General features: G+C 41.1%; 3 protein-coding genes across 9 annotated transcripts in view; 1 reads left to right on the plus strand and 2 right to left on the minus strand.

Moving 5' to 3' along the window:
- The window catches only part of EEIG2 (EEIG family member 2), a 149,642-nt gene that overhangs the window by 22,460 nt on the left and 103,425 nt on the right, over window positions 1–23,757 (minus strand). The window contains exon 11 of one of the 7 annotated variants that reach the window (XM_049700779.1): window positions 10,298–10,788. The exons of 3 other annotated variants lie outside the window; for them this stretch is intronic. In XM_049700779.1, the coding sequence (XP_049556736.1) occupies window positions 10,554–10,788 (235 nt within the window). In that variant the 3' untranslated portion in view covers window positions 10,298–10,553. Of the gene's footprint in view, window positions 1–10,297; window positions 10,789–11,759; window positions 11,958–19,530; window positions 19,553–19,577; window positions 23,708–23,757 lie in introns of those variants that run through there. 3 more of the 7 variants (XM_049700781.1, XM_033434298.2, XM_004263111.3) reach the window with 3 other exon arrangements.
- On the plus strand, window positions 1,069–11,689 carry HENMT1 (HEN methyltransferase 1). The gene is made up of 7 exons (XM_049700821.1): window positions 1,069–1,891; window positions 3,622–3,750; window positions 5,483–5,595; window positions 7,302–7,436; window positions 9,433–9,612; window positions 10,163–10,337; window positions 11,004–11,689. The coding sequence occupies exons 1-7, from the start codon at window positions 1,871–1,873 to the stop codon at window positions 11,412–11,414; spliced, it is 1,164 nt and encodes a 387-aa protein (XP_049556778.1). The 5' UTR covers window positions 1,069–1,870; the 3' UTR covers window positions 11,415–11,689.
- Window positions 12,635–16,677, minus strand: LOC101269916 (importin subunit alpha-1-like). The gene is given in 1 exon segment (XM_033434269.2): window positions 12,635–16,677. A coding segment is annotated over 1 exon segment (1,593 nt). The 5' UTR covers window positions 14,472–16,677; the 3' UTR covers window positions 12,635–12,878.

A 23,757-nucleotide genomic window follows, 5' to 3' on the forward strand; every position in this document is an offset into this window, starting at 1 on the left:
TGGAAGGCTATTGGTTAAAACTTTTGTTTCCTAGGGCCAACAGGAACCTCTCAAACATTGAAGCTTCCCATAAGTTACAAACTTTTTCCTATGAGACTAGATACCTCAACATACCAAAAATAAAAACTTTGCAATATATCTTTGTGATACCCCAAAGGGGTCAGCATTGTGCTTTGCATGTAGTAGGGATTAAGTGTTTGAAAATATATTATTTCTGAATATATGATTTATGGTATGTTAACGGCTTATTAATTCATTAGTAAAACCAGATTGATTCTTTTAAAATAGGACTAAATCCGCCCCCCCACAAAAAAAAGACAGCTTCGCTTCTCCTCTCCTCATTAAACTCTTCTCTCACGTACAACAAAGAAAGAACTTATTTATGAAGTGTTAATCTGAATCTCTGCAAGGGACAGGGGACCTGATACAGTAACTTTTCTAAGAGATCAGTTACTTGCGTGCCCAGCATGCGGTAGGGCGGGCTGAAAGGTCTGAAGGTTTTTCTGAGTTCAGATGTTATTGGCCCAACTTCAGGCAGACCAGGATCCGCTTTAAGGTCCTTGTGGATTGTTCTGGGAATGGGAGCGTTGGCTGATTCGGACACGAGCCGCTATGCGGCTTGCGCTCAGCCTGGCCGCTCCTCTTGCCACCTTCCATTGGCCGGGACTGTTTTCAGCTCTTTGCCGCGCACGGGGAGAGCCACGAATCCAACAGCCGTCAGAGCCGGAGGCCCTGCTCGCGCCCGCGGACACCCCGAGCGAGGCGCCGCCTCGATCCAACAGTCGCGGCTCCTGGGCGGCTGGGGCGGGTCGCAGCCGTTCGCGAGGAGGGACGTGGCAGGGACCGTGGTCCCCCCGCCAAGGTGAGGACGAACACGTAGAAATGGCTTTGGGGAGTGCGCCAACAGCGGTCGTTAAGAGACACAAAACCGACGTCTTGGAGCCGGGAGCCTAGAGGAATAGGGATGGACCCCGGGCTGGGCTCTGGACGCCTCGGGCCGAGTAGTGCGCCCCTCGGCCGAGCCGACGGCGCAGGCGCGGAGAGCGCACGTGTGGCTGCGGGCGGGTAACGTCACGTGGCGAGGCGGCGCGTGCGCAGGCGTCAGGGGCGGGGCCCGGAGTTAAATGCAGCCGATGCTCTGCGGGCCCCGCTCTTCTCTGCAGTATCTGCTGGTGGCCGCCGCGCTCTGCTTGTGCATTTGGAGGTACTTATTACTCGAAGGTAATAGTTGCATAAATGCCTTAACGCTGGCTCGCTTGAGGAGGGTTTCGGAGTTAGATTTAGAGAATAACTCAAAAGTTAGATTGACATGCCTACTTTTTAGACTGAGTTGTAGTTGATAGAGGTGTGTAATAGAGAACTAAAACTTAAATTCAAGGCCAGTAGTGAATTGGATATATGCTGGAGCACCTTTAGTTTATCACTTGCTTAGGATGCTTTTCTCTTTAAATTTCATTTCAACCATGTGTGAAAGAGTAGTTGAAAGCAATTTGAGTGAGGTTGAGGGCTTTAATGAAATAGTCACAACTGATAAAATTGCTCAGTTTGTATCAAACTAATAGTAAAAGGAAAGAATGGGTGTTATTGCATGTGTTTGGCGTGGCGGAAAGTTACTTGCGTGCCCAGCATGCCCAGCTTCCTGAGCCTCTTTGATACTGTCTGAAACAGAACTTCCTGGATAAATTCTGTGGATTAAATGTAAAGAGAAAGAGGAAAGCTTGCTCTCTTCCTTCTCAATGATCTAGGCAGCTATACAGTCCAGGCTTCTCTTCTACAAAAACTGGTATATTGTATTTACAGCTTAGTCGTTGCTGATTCCTAGGGATTGAAGGAGACATATTTATTTTTGTCTCAACGAAACTTGAAAACAATGGCAGAAAACAACATAGAGGTAAGGCTTCCCTTCGTGACCTGCTGTATGACTCGGAAGAGTCATCCTCGCGATGTACTGTGAGGTACAGTCCTCCCTTCGTATTCCCTGGGGTATTGATTCTAGGACGCCCCGTGCACACCAAAACTCGCGGATGCTCAAGTCCTTTTTACAATATAAAATGGTTATATTACACATGGTTATTGAATACTTGAGATGTGGCTTGAACAGCTGAGGAACGGAACTTCACTTGACTTTAAAATTAGTTTTAAAAAATTTCATTATTGGAAAACATTTAATATGTTTGGAATAACTTGGGTATGTGAATCTTTTTAAATGTACCTTTTTTTTGAAATTCAAATACAGATCAAGCATTTCTGATTTTATCTTGAAATATTTCAGATATATTGGTTAATATAATTACACCTTCTTAAAAACATTAAAAGTAGGCTATGAGAAGGTTGCATATTTCTATTGGACAGCAATGCCCTAGTGCCTTATGATTTTTTTTTTTTTTTTTTTTTTTTTGCGGTACGCGGGCCTCTCACTGTTGAGGCCTCTCCTGTTGTGGAGCACAGGCTCCGGACGCGCAGGCTCAGCGGCCATGGCTCACGGGCCTAGCCGCTCCGCGGCATGTGGGATCTTCCCGGACCGGGGCACGAACCCGTGTCCCCTGCATCGGCAGGCGGACTCTCAACCACTGCGCCACCAGGGAAGCCCCCTAGTGCCTTTTGGACTGTATTCCTTTATAAGACTAGTATTTAGGAACAGCAGTAACAGCAGTTATGGGTTAATCATGACATTATTTTCTACTGGGGTCATGTCAAGGAAATTTTGACATTTGTAAAAGGCTCTGAATAAGACTATTAAAAAGGAAAACTGCTTAGGACTATTGCAATAAGAGCATTGCAGTAGGGGAGAGGGGTGGGGCCCAAATCCATGCAATAGATGGGGGTGGGGGGGTGGGGGGGGATTTATAGCATATGAGCAGAGTGAGGGAATCAGTGGATGGAAAAGAGAGGAGAACCCCATCAAGGGTATGGGGTTCTTGCTAAACCTACTTGATAGGCTTCTGAAGGTGGGCCAGCTTGATCATACATCGAGGGCAGGGGATGAGGTGTTTGATCAGATACAGATTGAGCAGATATCAAGTGGGGGTGACTTAGGAGGATTCCTGCTAAAACTGGGCCAGGCCAGCCAAAGATAGGATAGGGTCCAGGTAGGTGTAGTCAAAAGAGGGCCCTTGATTCACTTGCTGTACAGCAGACACTAACACAACATTGTAAAACAAGTCTACTCCAATAAAAATTAATTAAAAAAAAAAGGCAGCTCAGTCTGACTTCAGTTTGGTTAAGGAGAAATCTTTGTCAGTTATAAACAGCTTCTAGCCTCCTGCCGACCTGGACCCCAGGCTTTGGCAGTTCACTCCACTAAAAGTCCCGTGTGGCTAGGAGACTTACAATTGTTTTATTAAGTGCATTCATAAGTAATTTTCTCTTCAGCCGACTCTAGGCTATAGGGAGAATTAGAGCCAGATAATCACTTAAAAGACATGAGAGGAGGCTTAAATGAAATGAAGTGTGGAGGAAGCACAGTGCCACCTGATCTTAGGACTTGAGATGATTTAAGGGCCTATGTGTTCTATGAAGTGGTTGGGGGACATAAAACGTTCTTCTTATTTAATTCCTGAAGTCATGCATGATTAGAACACTTCCCCCACTCCCCCTTTTATTTTGTTTGTAAACTTTCAGTGCAATAGTGTGGTTGATGGTAATGTTGAAGAAGTCCCCAACAAGAAGATAATTAAGTTTAATCCTCCATTATACAAACAGCGTTACCAATTCGTTAAAAAATTAGTGGAGCAACATCAACCCAAGAAGGTAGGTATTTCTCTTTCCAAACATTTGTTTATAATGCCTTATGTAATGCTTTGTCAAATAAAAAAATCTTAGTAAGGACTTAGCAAGTAAGCAGAGACTATACAAAAAGACTTTTGCAAGGAGGGAAAGGGTTGCATAGGAAGAGCATCTGTCTTAATGAGCAAAAAGGATTTTTCTTTTATAGAAAGGAGGATGAGTGGAAGTGGGATAAAAGGGTGGTATGATTGGATAGTGGAATGTGTGAACCCTGAAACCAGCCTATTTTCTGGGAGGGATCCTTAGCTGAATACAGTCCAATGTTCAGGGGCCTGGAGGGAGGAGAATTTTGGGACAAGTAGTCAAGGTAATCACTCAAGGCAAAGAATGGGAACACTAGGCAGCATCTGTGAGTGTGGGGGAATATGGTACCTTCTGAAAGCCCTTTCTGGAAATACAAAACATAGGTGGATACCTTTAACCTGTTTACCAGGTGCACAGAGCTCCAGTAAAATTCAACATTGCCAGTTTCAGATGTGAAGAAAATCTTGACATTTTACCATTGGATGTGATCTTTATGTGTTCCACGTTTCTAGAGCATTTAGTCCGAACATCAAGCAGACTAGTCTTGTGGACATAGGTCCTGTGGTTCTTTTTAATTAGGTAATAATGGTGGGGGAAAGGCAAGGAGCCCTTGGCATTTATTCGCTTTCCCTTTGTGGCAAAGGTTCATGATCAGTGCTGGCACTGGATTTTGTCTGGGTAACACCTCCCTTCTGTGTCAGTGTTTGGATTTCATAGGACCAAGGGAGCTGGCTAGGCCCAGTGAATATCTGAAGTCTATAGGGTCAGTTACAGGCTAAAGGATGACAGACTTCTTAAGGAAAATGGTGGTTTCTCTCATGAGTTTTGTAAAGTTAAACTCTACAAACTTCTTTTTGCTATGTAGTTTGTAGGTAGTGATGGGGCTCATGTATCCTTAGTATAGTTTCAGCTCAATTCCTGCTTGGAAGAAAATTGGGTATACTGTTTAAAAATTAGTACAGTTCATTGCTTCCTGTGATTTGCTTTCTGAAACTAGATTTTCGTTTTTCAATTCTGTGTTCCCATTCTTCCACCATCCCATAAATGTACCTGCCTCAAAGAGGAAAATTACTGAATAACCATGGGTGCAACTTAGATTGCACATCTTTTTGGGTGTGGGTACTTTTAAGCGTCTGTCATGAGTTACCTTCATTTGCCCTTTTCACCTAAAGTGGGGTTCAGGAATATAGGTAACTTACCTGTGGTTAATGAAGACTGTTGTGTGATGAAGAAAACAGATTTAATAAAAATCTTTAAAAATGTGTGAATATATATTAAGGGGATTAGATTAACAAGATCAAGCTATATCCTGGTATATTTGGTGAGCATCCTTTTCTAAATCTTGTTGAAGCTTCTCAGAGACACAGATTCCTCTTAGCACACTTGCCTGTCATGTGTGCTCTCCCTGTGCCAGGCCCCTAGGATATACCTTGATACCTGAGTTAGTTTATTGTCCAGACACTCTAGTAGGTCATGGGAGGTTAACAGGCCTTATTTTTTTCCCCCCAGGTTTACAATGTTTCTGGTTAATTTTCTTTTTGTTTATTTTTTCTACCAAAAAGATACTGTATAATTCTTTTGATACCCACTCCTTCTGGAAAAAAAAACATGCTTGATCATATGTGACTTCTGGCTATAATGTCTTTGAAATAACATTCTTTCTCATCTACAGGTTGCAGACTTGGGGTGTGGTGATGTATGCCTCCTAATGATATTAAAATACCAAAAGTGCATTGAAGAGCTTGTTGGAGTGGATATCAATGAAGGGAGACTTAAGTGGAATGGGTAATACTGAGTTTCTAAAATAATTATGCATTAGTTTAAAACTAGTGGCACTTTTTAAAAAAATTAAGTCTTATTGGAGTATAGTTGCTTTACGATGTTGTAAAACTAGTGGCACTCTTAATTATAGTTAGATGAAGTGGGTTTTTTTTTAAATTAAAAAAATATTTTTTATGGCCAGGCAGCTTGTGGGATCTTAGTTCTGTGACCAGGGATTGAACCTGGGCCCTCAGCAGTGAAAGCGCAGAGTCCTAACCACTGGATCGCCAGGGAATTCCCAAATAAAGTGGTGTTTTTTTGAATTTATTTTTTTATACAGCAGGTTCTTATCTATTTTATACATATTGTTGTATATATGTCAATCCCAATCTCCCAATTCATCACACCACCACGACCCCCCTGCCACTTTCCCCCCCTTGGTGTCCATAACGTTTCTTCTCTACACTCAGATGAAGTGTTTTTTATACAAGTTCTTTATAACTTGTTTAAAAGGAGGCACTATGAGAGCCCCAGGCTCACCAAATAATGCCTTTACCACGACAGTGATTTGCCTGTATGTTGTGAATAATACCTAGAAGTTTTGCTCCTACCTATGTAGAAAGTATAGCTTCAATTCAGTAATTATAGCAATCAAAGCATTGCAAATTCAATTTCAAACGGCAAAGTCTAATGCTGAACACCAAGATAACTTATAGCAGCGGATTTAAATTGCCACAGCACTGGGGTAGAAGCCCGAGGCCTCCTTCAGTTTGAATGAGTCTCACTCATATATGACTTCCACAGATTGTTTTAAGAATGTTCTTCTTCTAAAGAACAAAAAATTGAAAATCACTGATCCAAAGTGAGGTGAGAGAACCAAAAGTATTAATAATGAGAGGAATATCAAATATTAAAAATCTTGTTCTCATTGGCCATTTAATGCCCTATGAGATAATTCAAAAAGAGTCATGTACCACAATGTTCATTGCAGCACTATTTACAATAGCCAGGACATGGAAGCAACCTAAATGTCCATCGACAGATGAATGGATAAAAAAGATGTGGCACATATATGCAATGGATTATTACTCAAGCCACAAAAAGAAACGAAATTGAGTTATTTGTAGTGAAGAGGATGGACCTAGAGTCTGTCATATAGAGTGAAGTAAGTCAGAAGAGAAAAACAAATACTGTATGCTAACACATATATGTGGAATCTAAAAAAAAAAAAAAGGTACTGATGAACCTAGTGGCAGGGCAGGAATAAAGACACAGACATAGAGAATGGACTTGAGGACACAGGGGAAGCTGGGGCGAAGTGAGAGTAGCATTGACATATACACACTACCAAATGCAAAACAGATAGCTAGTGGGAAGCAGCCGCATAGCACAGGGAGATCAGCTCAGGAGGGGTGCGATAGGGAGGGAGGGAGGGAGGGCATATGGGGATATATGTATAGCTGATTCACTTTGTTGTACAACAGAAACTAACACAACATCGTGAAGCAATTATACTCCAATAAAGATGTATTTAAAAAAATGCCCTATGAGAGAGGAAGTGATCCTATGACCTTGTGCTTAATACAGCAAGTCATGGAAACAGGCCATGTCAGACTTACCAATGTAAGCAGAAGATCATTTATCAGAGGATCAGAGTTTCTGTAGCTGGTAAGATATTCCAAATAGATTATATGTGTTCAAATGTTCCTTCTGCAATAATGCTTCTGCAGGTCTAGGCTGTCCCCATGCATGGGGGATCATCTGGATCCTCGAGAGCTGGATTTGGTTATTACCTTGTATCACGGTTCTGTTTTGGAGAAAGACTGTCGTTTGCTTGGATTTGATTTGGTAGCATGTATTGAATTGTAAGTATTAAACTGATTCTTACTGTATACATTCATTTGAAAAATTGGAATGAATTAGTCTCAGTAAATTTAATGTCCTAAATATTTGTCATAATCTGAGTTATTTGTAAATAAAATTGCTTGTCAGCTGGGATTGGCTTTTTACTGGCCTTTTTCAACTTTTTGTTTGGAAATGATTTCAAGTTTATAGGTAAGATGCAAAATGTATAAAGTACTAGGAACACCCATATCCTTTATCCTGATTCACAGATTAACATTTTCTTTATCTTGTGTATATGTGCTCTCCTGCTGTCTCCCTCTCCCTCCATACATTTTTTTTTTCTGAACCATTTAAGGTTCAGAAAATGGGTAGGTTTTACCCAAGTTTTACCAAAGGGTAGGTTTTACCCTTTGCCCCCAATAAATTCAGTATTAAATAACCAATTCCTGTTTTTTTCTTTTCTTTTTTGGCCACGCCTCGGGGCTTGCGGTATCTTGGTTCCCCGACCCTGGATTGAACCCCGTGAAAGCTCTGAGTCCTAACCACTGGACCACCAGGGAATTCCCCAGTTCCCTTTATTTATTTTTGCTTTTAAAATTTATTTATTTACTTATGGCTGTGTTGGGTCTTTGCTGTTGTGCGCGGGCTTTCTCTAGTTGCGGCGAGCGGGGGCTGCTCTTCGTTGTGGTGCGGTGGCTTCTCTTGTCGTGGAGCACGGGCTCTAGGCACGCGGGCTCAGTAGTTGTGGCTTGCGGGCTCTAGAGCGCAGGCTCAGTAGCTGTGGCGCACGGGCTTAGTTGCTCCGCGGCATGTGGGATCTTCCCGGACCAGGGCTCGAACCCATGTCCCCTGCATTGGCAGGCGGATTCTTAACCCCTGTGCCACCAGGGAAGCCCTTTCCTTTATTTTTAATAAGAATATTTTTCATTTTTGGCTTTTAATGATTAGATTCAGGCTATGCATTCCTGGAACACAGTAGAGCACTGAAGATGTTATTTGGATCCTCGGGTCATTCCATCTGGAGGCACCAATATCCGTTTGTCCTTGGGGAGGTTAATTTTGATCTTCCCTGTCAAGGTGTGGTTGCTTAGCTGTACAATTACTACTCCCCCTCATCCCCCTCACCTCTGACAACTGATAAGCAGTCTGGAGACTGCAGACCATACACATATCTTGTCACTCATCCATATTCCCCCCCCCCAAATTTCCCTACATTATATGGTGGCCAATGGTTTTTGCAATTTCAGCACTTCTCTATATTTACTAGTCAGTAGCCCTCCCACCTCACTTAATTATCATCAGTATGAACTCATGAATTTCTATTTTTTTAAATGGTTTGTAACTTACTGTATTTTGTTGCTCAGATCTTCCCAAGATTGGTGAGTGGGGGTCCCTTCAGGCTGGCTCCTGTGTCCTTGTGATATGTCTGTCCCTTTTTGAGCACTTTATTTCTGGCGTAGCAAGATGTACCAGGCTGGCTGTCTACTTTTCCTTCCCAGTCTGCCATTTCTGGTTCCTTTTAATGGGAAATGGTATTCAGAAACCAAGATGTCTCTTAATGAGCTTTTAATAGTAGTTAAGGGTCTTATTCTGGGGTCAGTTTACCTGGCATTGTGTTCAGATTTCCAGTTTTTAGTAATGTGTCCTCTAGAGCAGAGTGTTTTCCTTTTGTATTTCCTGTTGTCTGGCACGTAGTAGGTGCCTAATGTTTGAAATTACTTATGGAGAACATTAGAGCATTGGTTGAAGAGCCAAGGAGCAATGATACGTGTCATCCGCGTGCAGCCTGCGTCTGAATTTCCTTTTTAAGGCTGAATATTCCATTGTATGTATCACAGTTTGCTTATCCATTCATCCGTTTACAGCCACCTTTTGGCTATTGTGAATAATGCTGAACCATATTTCTCTTATCTGGTCTGAGAGGTCCATGGTTAGAAGTTGTTTTGCAACATCAATTAGGAAACTACTTGCAAGTGAAGCTAGGTTTACTCATATCTTTCTCACTTACCACTTTAGAATAGAACATTTTGATTCAGAAGATCTGGCGAAGTTTCCTGAAGTCGTATTTGGGTACATGTCTCCAGCCATGATTGTCATCAGCACACCGAACTCTGATTTCAATTCCCTGTTTCCATCTGCAGTCTTCAGAGATTCAGATCACAAATTTGAGTGGAGTAGAATGCAGTTTCAGACCTGGTGAGTTCTTAAGTGTTTTTGTTTTTTTGTGACTGTGCTGGAGTTTTAAACCCTATGAAGTAAATCTTATTATCTACAATTTATTTCTTATTTTATTCCCAAAGTGCAACTTAGCATATAATCATTAAGAAACCACCACATTTGGGCGTTATTTTCTCTGTCAGGCCCCACAGGCAGGCACGTGTGGAAAGGGTGTGTGGGCAGCAGGTACCTTTCACGTGAAGGTATCAGGAGTTACCTCCCAGGAGCGTGACAGATGGTCATGTTCTGGCATAATTGCAAACCCAAATAGGAGTTGGGATTATAGCCCTTCTGGTTTCCTTGTCCATCCCTGCATACTGCTCCATATTCTGGTGGTTACTGGGAAACTGACACTGTCATTGCCTTAACGCTCTTAACGGAAATAAGCAAACCCCGTGATATGGCATTAGGTGGTGTTGGAGGAATTGCAGCTTGTTTTTTGTCTTGTAATTTTCATGTCCTATTCTACTGGAAATGGTTGTTTAACAATAGTTTGGAAAAATGATTTTTCTCTTTGTTTTGACTTTAGGGCTTTAGACGTGGCCAATCACTACAGTTACTCTGTGGAGTTTACTGGTGTGGGAGAACCACCAGCAGGAGCTGAGGATGTTGGATGTTGTACCCAGATAGGGGTCTTCCGGAAAATAGCAAAGGCACCTGAATCTGCTGTTTTGGAGCACCATGGCGAACATGTTTATGAAGTTGTGAGTATTCTTTGTGGCTCTGAGAGCAAGTTCATTTATTGGGATGGTGAAATGAGTCCCTACTATAGAGAAGTGTAAATGACCTTTTTTGAGGAGAGTCCCGTGCCCCACAGTGTCTCCAAGCATGTTACAGAGAATGATCTGCTGTTGTCTTAGAAATACTTCCAGGCTGTTTGCTCCAGCAAACCACCCTCCCGCTTTTGTAATCTGTTAGGATTAGCAGTTTCTGGTTTTGGGAGGTATGTATGATGAAGAATATGGTGGGGCTTCCCTGGTGGCGCAGTGGTTGAGAGTCCGCCTGCCGATGCAGGGGACACGGGTTCGTGCCCCAGTCCGGGAAGATCCCACATGCCGCAGAGCGGCTGGGCCCGTGAGCCATGGCCGCTGAGCCTGCGCGTCTGGAGCCTGTGCTCCGCAACGGGAGAGGCCACAACGGTGGGAGGCCCGTGTACTGCCAAAAAAAAAAAAAAAAAAAAAGAATATGGTGAAGAGTGTCTATGTCAGTAGTTCTGGACTCCTATTATAATTGTAGCATTCACAAAGGGTAGGGTTTGACATGTACATATGCTTAATCTGTACATAGTTAATTCTAATGTGGTAACAGGTTACTAGTGGTTTTGAAAATTTTCTTCTATTCCCAGTCCTTTGCATTTTTTTTCTCTTCAGATTTATATGACCTCATACCCGAGTTTACAGCAAATGGATTACTGTAAACGTGTAGTGACTTATCTAGTGTACCGAGAGGTTAACAGAATGAAACGGAGATATCAAGTGAGTCTGAGACAGCATGAATTGGAACCTGAGTCTGCAGACACTGGCAACCCAACAAGAAAATTCATCTCAGACCCTCCAGTTCCAGTACTCACAGAGGCAGACAAAGCCATGGAGATGATTCCCCATCCCTTCTGTATTGGAGATAAGTTTTACGTACCTCTGGAGAGAATCATTGCTTATCCCAGGCTGGGGCACATATGTGGTAATGTAGAGAAGCTGAGAGAGTTCCTTGCTGATGTAGTAGAACTGAACTGCGATGGTTCTGCAGTGAAGGTTGACTTGCATGATTGTGGTGACTACTGAGCCTTCTTTATTTCCTGACATTCAGGGTCTTAGCAATAATTGGGCTCATTTAGAATTTAAACTTTGTGCAGCCATAATTCAGGTAACTTTTAATTTGAAAATCACCTAACTTTTTTTTCTTGTGTGTTGAATGTGACATTAAAGAGTTTTTAAAGAAAACTGAATTATCTAGTAGTGTTTAAAATCTTTTCCTGGGGGTAGAGTAACTTTAAAACTTCTACCTACTCTGGGCTAAATTCTAACCTGTAATACTTAGCCTAAAACACATACAAAACAGGAATGCAGGTATTTGAAAGGAACAAAACTTCATAATTAAAACATTGCCTGTGGTCTTTTTTTTTTTTTTTTTTTTGCGGTACGTGGGCCTCTCACTGTTGTGGCCTCTCCCGTTGTGGAGCACAGGCTCCGGACGCACAGGTGCAGCGGCCATGGCTCACGGGCCCAGCCGCTCTGCGGCATGTGGGATCCTCCCAGACTGGGGCACGAACCTGTGTCCCCTGCATCGGCAGGCAGATTCTTAACCACTGCACCACCAGGGAAGTTCTGGAAGAAATGTTTTACATAATTTAAAAATCTTTTCATTGATGGAATTTAAAGCAAACTTTGCACCGCACAGCTTGAGGGATCTTAGTTCCCTGACCAGGGACTGAACCCGAGCCCTTGGCAGTGAGAGCGGGGAGTCCTAACCACTGGACCACCAGGGAATTCCCTAAACGTTGTAGACTTTAAACTTTTTCCTTAATGCCTGCCATTGGGAACACCACTGAGAACTTCCTGACTCTCAAATTCACTGCTTTTCTTAGAGAGTCCACCATTCCTCATAGAATTCCAGTGGATAAAATATCTATTCGGATATCAATTATTTCACATATATGGTATTATACATTTTGATGCAGCTTTATCATTAGTAATATATTTTATAAATTCACTTCCAACTTTTTGTACTCCATTCTTTTTAATGATTACATCTGCTTCTTTTTTTTTTTTTTTTTTTAGCGGTACGTGGGCCTCTCACTGTTGTGGCCTCCCCGTTGCGGAGCACAGGCTCCGGACGCGCAGGCTCAGCAGCTGTGGCTCACGGGCCCAGCCGCTCCATGGCACGTGGGATTTTCCCGGACCGGGGCACGAACTTGTGTCCCCTGCATCGGCAGGCGGACTCTCAACTACTGTGCCACCAGGGAAGCCCACATCTGCTTCTTTTTTTGAAGTAAAGAAAAGGGTGGAATTTCATCTTTATTTACAGGGCACTGCAAGATATGAAATTACACATAGAAATAAGACACCCATTGAGAGGAGAAGCTTCATACAGTACGTACAGTTTAGAACTGTTCAAGTATAGTTTCTTTGTAAAAAGTGCTACAATAACAAACCATGTATAAAAAGAGTTCTTAGTAGAGAAACAGTAAGACAAACTTCTGCCAAACACAGTACACAACAAACAACTTAATGCCTCAGGTGTACAGTCTAAAAGTTGAAGGTCCCAGCAGTGCCATCCTGAACTTGGAACGTAAACCCTTCAGAGGTAGTTGCTGGCACAACATTTTGGTCTACCTCTTCCTCCACAGAGAAATACGTCTCAATCAAGTTTAATGAAGCTTTGTACACAGACTCATTTTCATGGTTTTGTAGAGCTTCAATTTTGTCCAAACCTCCACATTCTTCGATCATTATACTAAGTTTCTCAGTTTCACCTAGTTTCTCAGCAGCCTGAAAGATACTTGAAATGGCATCCGAAATAACCAGAATAATCTTGGTGTCTTTCGCAGTTAGGAGGTTCATCAACGGCTCTATTACGCCACAATGAACAAGGTATACGGTCTGCTCAACTGTTCCGCCACGTGTATAGTTGGTCACAGCCCATACAGCTTCCTTCTGTGCCTTAAAGTCTGCCTTAGAGAGAACGCCAACAAGGAACGGGACTAATCTGTGATGTACAGCTTGTTGTATTTGGTCCTGGCGGCCAGCCATGATGTTTGACATTGTCCACGTAGCTTCCTTCTGAGTATTTGTTTTGGAGTTTGTTCGCAGGCTGGGCAAGATGGCAAGTGCTCCTGCATCTGTTACAACTTGAGTCTGTTCATCTGTCCCAGTGACGATATCGTCTATGGCTCTTTGCGCGGGAGTCACGATTGGCAATTCCGTAGCTCCTAAAAGCTTCACAAGTTGGGGTACAACCCCGGTTTTCACAACCATTTCAATCTGTTCATTTGGACCATCGGTAAGGTAGGAAACAGACCAGCAGGTATCAGCTAAAACTTCTGGATCATCGTGATGCAGGAGATGAACTAAAGTAGGAAGAACTTGCTCAACAGCGTCTAAGGGAGGTGGTGCAGGATTCTTGTTAGGATGAAGATTTGAAAGTGTCCAGGTGAGATTACGTAAGTAACCACGTGCTAAAGATGACAAATCAGGAACCTCCAGGAGTGCCAACAGCGGGTCAACTGCACCATACTTGATAACCAAGTCTCAGAAAACCAAGCCATCACCTGCAATGTTTCCTAGAGCCCATAGAGCTTGTTCACTGATGTGAGCGTGGGGAGATGCCAACAGAGAAATGAATGCTGGGATAGCACCTCCATCTACCACAGCCTTGGTCTGTTCTGATGTCCCGGAAGCAATGTTAGTGAGGGCCCAAGAAGATTCAAACTGAATGGGACTACAGTCAGTTCTGCCCAAGCAGGACACAAATTTTGGAATCAAACCCGCCTGGATTATGTTGTCTATGGGGGGCTGTTTTTCCCTAGAAAGCAGTTTCCTAGCAGCTTGAGTAGCTTGGAGCTGGCTTTCCAAGTTGTTGCTACTTATGCCTTTGACAGTGTCATCAACAGACCAATTTACAGTGCCCTGGTTGTTGTGGTTTTCCTGCCGTGGAGAAGCAGCATCATCTGGAAAAGAGCTGACATTTCTCCTTTTCAGCATCTGATCACCCTTCTTAGCTTTCCTGAGCCCCACATTAACTTCTATTCGGCGCTGCCTCATTTCTGTACTGTCTTTCCCCTTGTTCTCGAATCTGTTAAGGCGGGTGGCTGGTGAATTAGCATTCTCATTGGTGGACATGGTTATGAGACAAAGGGAGAAAGCTACACAGCCAGTTCAAGCTTCCACAAGAGGCAGCTCGGCTGCCCTCAAAACATCCACCACGGTCAGCCCTACATCTCCTTTTTAATAAAACGGTAATAGTAATTCAAGTTCATGCTAAAAACCCAGACTGCTCATAAGGATGTAAAGAAGAAATTAAATCTCCCTCAACAGTTTGCCCCCAACCCTTCCATTTCACTTCCTAGAAAGGTATTAAAGGTTTCTCGTTCCCAGTTAAGTACAAGTAAATTCCAATTTTGCAAGAACTAGTGGCCTTTTGGGGGGCAGGCTGTTGCATTTTTTTGGAAAACCACCTGAATGGGCCACAGTTTTGTAACTACAAAGGCCTTACGAATAGCGAACTTTGCTCCAAGGAGTTAAAGTGCACTGTATGACGATGAAAAATGTGGTTCTGTAAGGGGGAAGAGTTTTATCTGCAGATTTTTGTGGGAAAATTACCACCACTGGCACCACCATGGCCCACCCACCAGAGCAGGTTGAAATTTGTGTTGCCAGGTATTAGGTGGAACTTCCCTCCCCCTTGTTCTGAGTAAGATTTGCCTGTAATTCCTATTTCCACGGTCTGGGCAATTCCAAAACCCCTTTAAGAATTTCTGAGAAGCTCACAGGACTTCGCTGGTGGCGCAGTGGTTAAGAATCCGCCTGCCAGTGCAGGGGACACGGGTTCGAGCCCTGGTCCGGGAAGATCCCACATGCCGTGGAGCAACTAAACCCGTGTGCCACAACTACGGAGCCTGTGCTCTAGAGCCCATGACACACAACTATTGAGCCTGCGTGCTGCAACTACTGAAACCCATGTGCCCAGAGCCTGTGCTCTGCAATGAGAAGCCACCACAACGAGGAGCCTGTGCACCACAATGAAGAAAGCCCGAAGACCCAACACAGCCAAAAATAAATAAATATAAAAAAAGAATTTCTGAGAAGCTCACAGCACTCCTTCTGGTGCAATTGCCACACAACTGAGATGTGAAATCCCTTCAGTGTCTCCACAAGACTCACAGAGCACTTCTACACAGCACCAGTCTCCACATCCTTCCCTTAGCTTCTCACCTCCCCACCCTCTCTTGCCTTTCTAACCCTCCTGTCTACAGCATACCCAGCAGTTCAGCTCTCTTTAAAGTATTGCTCTCAAGCCCCTGGGGCTCATTTCTGTCAGGAAATTATTCCAAATGAAATTAACGCCCTCAGCTAGAGTTTAGGTGCCAACAAAATCACCTCATTACAGCTGGTACTGTGGAGACTGAGCTGAGCAGCTGTAGACTGGAGGTCAGGGACTAAGCACTGCCACCAGTGCCACGGTGGAATCTTGATTATATGTTCATGGAAGATGCAGGTGTTAACTATGGTCACCATGATTTATCATTGAATACGGTGCACATCTTTGGGGATATCCTGAAATAGGGAACATTTAAGAGTATTGGTGAGATCTAGCAAGCCAGCTTGTAGGAGCTGGAAGTCAAGTTGGTACAGTAAATGTTAATTTCACCTCTTTTGTGACTAGTTTTTGAAGCCAGGGGAAGGCTAGTTATACACCTGTCTTTTGAAAGTTAACTGTCAAGGGCCTCTGCCCATTTATCTGTTGGTTTCTAAGTTCCTGTCAAACTGTATGTACTCTGTGCCAGCATGGCTGCAGTTATTGGTACCTACTCCATTTCATCCTGTATGCTGTGACCCTACCTGGAACTAGTCAAATTAAACTCTGGTCATTCTATTCTTACCTGGAAACACTGCATTGCTCCCTACTTTCACACCTCATCCTTGACTCAGATACTTTGCTTTCATTGAATAGGCTGTGTTTTCCCATTGCTATGTCTTTGTCCAGCCCTGCCCCTCTGTCTGGAATCCCTTTATCATGCTGATCACCCAGTCTCTTCTAGGAGGAATCATCATATCACTGAACTTACAGCATCTTTCATTAATCCCATACTAAAAACAATTTTGCCTTATTTAAGCAAAGTATGCAATGCTTTAAAATCTTTTTAAGTATTTCAAATTTTTAAAATTTAGTACTGAAAAAATATAAAATATGTTTTTCCTTTAGTCTTAATTCCAAAGAATATAGGCGAAAGAAGAGCCAGACACAGGATCATGTGGGAGACGTAGATTTGAACTGAATCATTGAAGTTCAGTACCAGAAGGTGGCACACTTTTCCCACTTAAATGCATTCATTTGCTTTGAGGACTCCCTGATATAAATAAGATGCCAAAAAAAAAAAAGCCTAGTTGGGCTTCCCTGGTGGCACAGTGGTTGAGAGTCCGCCTGCCGATGCAGGGGATGCGGGTTCGTGCCCCAGTCCGGGAAGATCCCACATGCCGCGGAGCAGCTGGGCCCATGAGCCATAGCTGCTGAGCCTGCGCGCCCGGAGCCTGTGCTCTGCAACGGGAGAGGCCACAGCAGTGACAGGCCCGCGTACCACATAAAAAAAAAAAAAAAAAAAAAAATCCTAGTTATGCCCATTTTCTTTAGAGGTTTGAAACTCTTTGCCAAGCATACGCAGGACTATACTACAAAGCTACAGTAATCAAAATAGTGTGATATTGGCATGAAAACACACAAACAGATTAAGGGAACAGAATACAGAGTCCAGAGATAAACCCACACACCTATGCTCAATTAACCTATGACAAAGGAGGTAAGAATATATGATGGAGAAAAGACAGTCTCTTCAACAAGTGGTGGTGTGAAAGCTGGACAGCTTATCTATCAATCAATGAAATTAGAACTCCCTCACACCATGTACAAAGATAAACTCAAAATGGTTTAAGGATCTAAATATAAGAAACGATGCCATAAAACTCCTAGAAGAGAACATAGGTAAAACATTCTCTGACATAAATCATAGCAATGTTTTCTTAGGTCAGTCTACAAAGGCAATAGAAATAAAAGCAAAAATAAACAAATGGGACCTAATCAAATGTAAAAGCTTATGCACAGCAGAGGAAACCATCAATGAAAGGACAACCTACGAATGGGAGAAAATATTTGCAAATGATATGACTTATAAGGGGTTAATATCCAACATATATAAAGAGCTCATACAACTCAACATCAAAAAAACCCCAAACAACCTGATTAAAAAATGGACAGAAGACCTGAATAGATGTTCTTCCAAAGAAGATATACAGATGGCCAAGAGGCACATGAAAAGGTGCTCAACGTTGCTAATCATCAGAGAAATGCAAATCAAAACCACAATGAGATACCACCTCTCACTTGTCAGAATGGCTATCATCAAGAACACAAATAACAAATACTGGAGGGAATGTATAAAAGGGAACCCTCGTACACTGTTGGTGGGAATGTAAATTAGTGCAGCCACAGTGGGAAACAGTATGACAGTTTCTCAAAAAACTAAAAATAGAACTACCATACGACCCAGCAATTCCACTCTTGGGTATATATATATATGAAAAAAATGAAAACACTAATTTGAAAAGATAAATGCACCCCAATGTTCAAAGCAGCATTATTTACAGTTGCCAAGATATGGAAGCAGCCCAAGTGCCCATCAACAGATGAATGGATAAAAAAGACATGGTATATATATATACAATGGAATACTACTCAGCCATAAAAAATGAAATCTTGCCATTTGCAACAACATGGATGGACTTGGAGGGTATCATGCTAAGTGAAGTAAGTCAGACAGAGAAAGACAAATACTGTATGATATGACTTATACGTGGAACCTAAAAAATAAACTAGTGAATATAACAAAGAAACAAACTTACAGAGAACAGACTAGTGGTTACCAGAGGGGAGAGGAAGGGGGAGGGGCAAGACAGGGGTAGGGGATTAAAATGTACAAACTATTAAGTATAAAATAAACTACAAGGATATATTGTACAACATAGGGAATATAGCCAATATTTTATAATAACTATAAATGGAGTATAAGCTTTAAAAACTGTGAATCACTATGTTGTACACCTGTAACTTACGTAATATTGTACATCAACTATATTGAAAAGTCTGAGGGGACAGATCAGAGGCTCCTGCTAGGTTCTGCTGTGATCGGCACAAAGTTGTCCCAGATGTTCCCGTACAATCCTGTGTACTGGGGAGGAGGTTTCCCCTAGAGTGGCCATAACCCCACCCTGCTTCTGCCAGCAAGTGGGGTACTTTCTCCTTATGTAACCTTTCTTAATCTGCACTGTCCAGGGAAATCATGACAGTCTACATAGAAAGATCAGGTTCAAACTCATATTGAACCATAGTTCTTTATTAACTTGAAGTTGCTGCTGTAATTTGAATATCAGCAGAGAGAATTTGTTGGCATTGTTTTTCCGCTCTGTGAGGACATTCTAGTCAAAAGGAAAAGCAGTCTGTACAAGGGTGTGGTGGTTATGAATATCATTTAAGTCATGATTTTAACCTCTAATAGTACCACATTTATTGACCATCTTCCATATGTTTAACACTAGAATTCAGGTATGTATGTAGATGCTACACAAAGACAAATTTTTGGCTTGATCAAACACTGAGTGCCTACGGCACATTCCTTACATTAGCTTTTGTGTTCTTCATCACAACCCAAAAGAGTTGGTGGTATTATCACCATCTTAGATGAGAAAACAGGTTCAGAGATGAGTTTGAATTCAGAGTCAGGTCTGTCTTACTCCAAAGTCCATGCCCACAGGATGGCAGGGGCTGCCTCAGGTCTCAGAGAAAGGTCTTTCACTGGAGGCGTTCAAGCCTGTAAACTGGCTATACTACCTGGTCATAAATAAAGGGAAGCCCTCAGGGAGGAGTTACATGCTGGTCTTTTCTCTTCGGTTTTCTTTCCTTGGCAAGCAACTGACAGATTTCTGACAGAATCTTAACTGAATGTTTTTTTTTTTTCGGTACGTGGGCCTCTCACTGTTGTGGCCTCTCCCGTTGCGGAGCACAGGTTCCGGACGCGCAGGCTCAGCGGCCATGGCTCACGGGCCCAGCTGCTCCGCGGCATGTGGGATCCTCCCGGACCAGGGCACGAACCCGTGTTCCCCACAGCGGCAGGTGGACTCCCAACCACTGCGCCACCAGGGAAGCCCCTTAACTGAAAATTTAAAGTATAAACAACATTCTAAAGTTAAAGATATGATTTTTATTGAACATGTATAAGATTCACCTTTACATTACTCAAATATTTTACAATAAAAAAATTTGGCGAAGAAAAGGAAAAAATTTCCTGGATTAATAGCTGGGAGGTTAAAATAAAGAAATATATAAATATGAAGGTCATTCTCCATGTATTAGAGATTAGAATACTAATGGAATCACTTCAATAAAAAATTTTTCATAAACATTTACATGATTACCCACAACTGTATCAATTTCCAGAGGACCAAATAAATGCCTAAGAGGAAGGTGATCCCCCAAGTAAGATGTATTTCCAAAAAAACAAACTGAATATACCGTAAATGTCTTCCTGTATGTGGGATTTGGTCAATGAATATCAGCAAGAGAATTCATTGTTATATGCATAAGATGAACATAAACATTTGTAAATGTGGAGTTTGTTGTCCACGGAAATAAAAAATTTTGCCAGTTTTGTCATATGGAGAGTAGCTAGAGACCACCCACATGACCATTTAAAATATACTGTGTATATACTATCTTCTGAAAAGTCACATATATAAGGGAATAAGGCCTTTATATCTAAAGCAGTCTTAAAACAGGTTAATATAGGCATGTTTCATCCTTTGTATTTTTAGACTTCATCTTCTTTAACATCTCAGCTATTAAGACTATGTACAGTACCTAAGCCAACACATGGGTAACGGCACAACACAATTTCAACTACAGTACTAGGTTACATTAACATGACATACCATCCAAGAGAACTGACCAAGCATAATTTCTGAACTGCCCCAGTTAAAGGTCTGTTAAAATAAAATGCAACCCTGTCATATAAGCCCAGTATCTTTTAGAGCATTATCATATATAATGGAAGCCTAACACTTCAGAGAACTTCAACGAAGTATTTAATAATACCATCAGCTTGAACTTGTAAGGTAGTCTAGTTAGCATGGAAATCTTAAATTCTAAAAATACTTCTGGATGTTTTAATATATTAAAACTCATTGATACCTGAATGTGTGGGTGACTGGAGGCTAGTAGGAGATTTTTTTCCCTTCTAGCAACAAATGGGCTAAGTGGTGGACCTCTGTGGCTCACGGTTTCCATTTAAAAAACCAAAAAGCACATATACAGAAGAATCTAGTTAGGACATCATTACTCTGATAGTATTTTGCTGAAATGGGTTGGTGGACTTTAGGATTCTTGGCCAAGACTTTCTCAGATTATAAGTACCAGTCCAAATTAGTTGTCTGTATACAGAAGCCTTCACCACCACCATCGCAAAGGGGGAGTCAACCATCAGAGTGTAAATTAATGGCCCAGGGCCTTCTCTGCCCTCTGCTACCCTTCACATCCTCTCTAGTCTTGGTCACCAGCACAAGTCACAGGAAGTGGGCTCCTGACTGGTCTCTGTGTTTCCCCCAAACAAGGTATTTAAGACACTTCATTATCTGATCAGAAATACTTAGCTTTAAAAATACCATCAATCTTTTTCTCTAGGGTAAGATTAGAAAAAGAAAATGTTATATATCTGCAAATTCTCCAGGACTAGGTGATTTAAAATTCGACTTTAATATTAAAAAAATAAAATATTTAATATTTAAAAGTTGAAAATTTATTAAGATTTAATTTTTCAGATTTATTTTTGAAACTCAAAATGGAACCAAAAGTAGACTTGGTATTTAATAAGCAGATTTTTTTCAATAGCTATATGGTTAAGATATTACTAGTATATACTCTAAGAAAAACTAGAAAGTAAGACACTTAGGTCCTTTAACAAATATTTTCAAGGACTGTAATGAAATCTGATTGCAAAGTATTATGATAGAACACAAAATAGAATAAAATAAATCCAGACTTTCACTGAAGAAAGCGGACACTGTCATCTTTTTTCTTCCTAATGTTTCTACTTATCAAAACATATGTTATACTTACTAGTACCTTAAGCAAGATGTATCTGGTGGCTGCTCAAATTGTAAAGGCACGATTTTCAAAATCTCTCCACATTTTGTTCTTAAAAAATAATGCTATATCATCTTAAATACCAAGAGCCAGTCTTGTATAAAGGTATTGGGCCAAGGGCAGCCAAGGATGAGTAAGATGTGGGCAGTGCCCTAATCACAGCATCTTTTACATATCTGAAAAATGTCCTCACTGAACCTAACTTACAATCTAGTTTTTATTATCACTTTCAAAACTGCAAAATCATCTGCAGAAGTGCCAATAAAAAACATAGCTTAGAAATAATACTTTGAAAATAGAAAAATATGTTTTTAAGACATCATAATAAATATCTCTCTAAACAATATCTTCACATCTCTATTAAAAACTTTCTTTGATTGTTTTTTTCTTCCCATGATATATAACGAATGGATCAATTCACCTGTTTATTCGCAGACGGCATGTCTTTACCATTAAGGTAATATTTTCCTTGGTTAGACTAAAATGTTCAGGTCAATTTTTTTTCTTCAAAACAAATCTTAAAAAATAAAAAAGCATGACTAATGAGTCAGAAAATCCTATCTTTCAACATTCAAGATATTCTAAAACGGGGTGTTATCTCTTTAAAAAAATATCAGAATCTATTTATAAAACTAGTATTGAATTAATTTGGAATACCCAATCCTTGAAATATTAAAAAAAAAAACCCTAACATGAACTATTCAAAAATTTTCAAACCTCTAAATCTGGATATTAAAAATAAATTAAAAAAAATAATATATTTTTCCCTCTGACTTTGCCAACATGGAAATATTAGACCAAAGTAATTCTAACACAGCACATTTCTTGGACATGGTTTTGAAAGTAAGGACTGGGAATGACTGGTTCTACAGAATCAATATTTTTCTTCAGTGACTGAGTGATTCCAAGAAAATTAAGATCTTTCCATACAGACACTGTCATGTAAGACCAGAAAAACTCTTAAGGTTTATCTGCTGTGCTATTTAACTGGATCCAGATCAGATATTCTTATTTTAAAAGCTCTATTTGATGTATGTTATATTCTATTCTTGCCTCAAAATAACTAATTTCTGATACAGTAAAGAAGAAAACAGAAAACCATGGGTCCATGTCAGTGATGTCAAGTGGCTGTCCCCTGTCCTTTATCCACCACCTCCTTGGAATAATTTTCAGTTTCATGTAAGCCTGAACTTACAGAGAAAAGGCAGCTCTGTTTCTGACCATATCACAATTTTCCTCCTGTTGTTTTAAATTTTGACTCCTGAAACCATCAGATATTATTCTGTTAACAGAGCTCTTACATTAGGGTGTCTTATGGTAGCCTAACAATATGGAGTCTTAAACTTCGGTCTCTCATATAGTGCTAGTGGGAGTTCTGTAGTTCATCTAATATTAACAAGTAATGATACATACTGCATAATAATAGCATTATACCCATTCACATATCTCAGACTTAAATAACTCACATTTGTTATTCAATTTATGACTAATACATTTAGAATTAAGCATTTTACATGTTTAAAATGTAGTATAACACCTTCCCAAATCACGAACACCCACATTTTATATCAAATATTGCATCAAAAAGAGTGAATGAACTTAGTACAATACCGTGATAGTATAATATGGAAGATTTCCTTCACAGGAATTATATCTATTCTTGGCAAAGCTTATAGAGTTTAAATTATTTTCACTTATTGTCTCTCAAACATAAAATTAAAAAATTAGAGCCCAAATCAGTCAAGCACTTCTGTCACATGTTTTACACTTCAACATTAAAATTATACTCAGATGTATAGTGCCGTTTTTCCCACTGGATGTTTTGAAAAAAAAAAAGAAGGCTTTTCATTATTATGTGCAGTGACCACAGAAGCTGTGTACCTATAAGCACACGTGGCACACTGCCCTGATACTACCATTCCGATGTTCCCTGTGGGTGGGTGAGAAAGGAGAGTGGTGGGCACCTTCAGAGAAGAAATCAGTGTTGGCTTTCTTCTTGATAGATGAACATGCCGCATTTTTTTTTAATAGGTTCACTTTCTCATAGGTGCTTGAATAAAGTGCCTTGACAGCTCAACTGACCACATCTTAAACCCCTAGGGAAGCTTCAGTTCACCAGCTTGATTTCTAGCGTTTGATCACAACTTGTTCATAAGCTCCAGACCCCACCCTAAAAGTAGGGAAAAAACAAAACAAAACTTCAAACTTGTGAGCTGTAGT

This window comes from Orcinus orca, chromosome 1 (assembly GCF_937001465.1).
Source record: "Orcinus orca chromosome 1, mOrcOrc1.1, whole genome shotgun sequence".
Lineage (NCBI taxonomy): Eukaryota > Metazoa > Chordata > Mammalia > Artiodactyla > Delphinidae > Orcinus > Orcinus orca.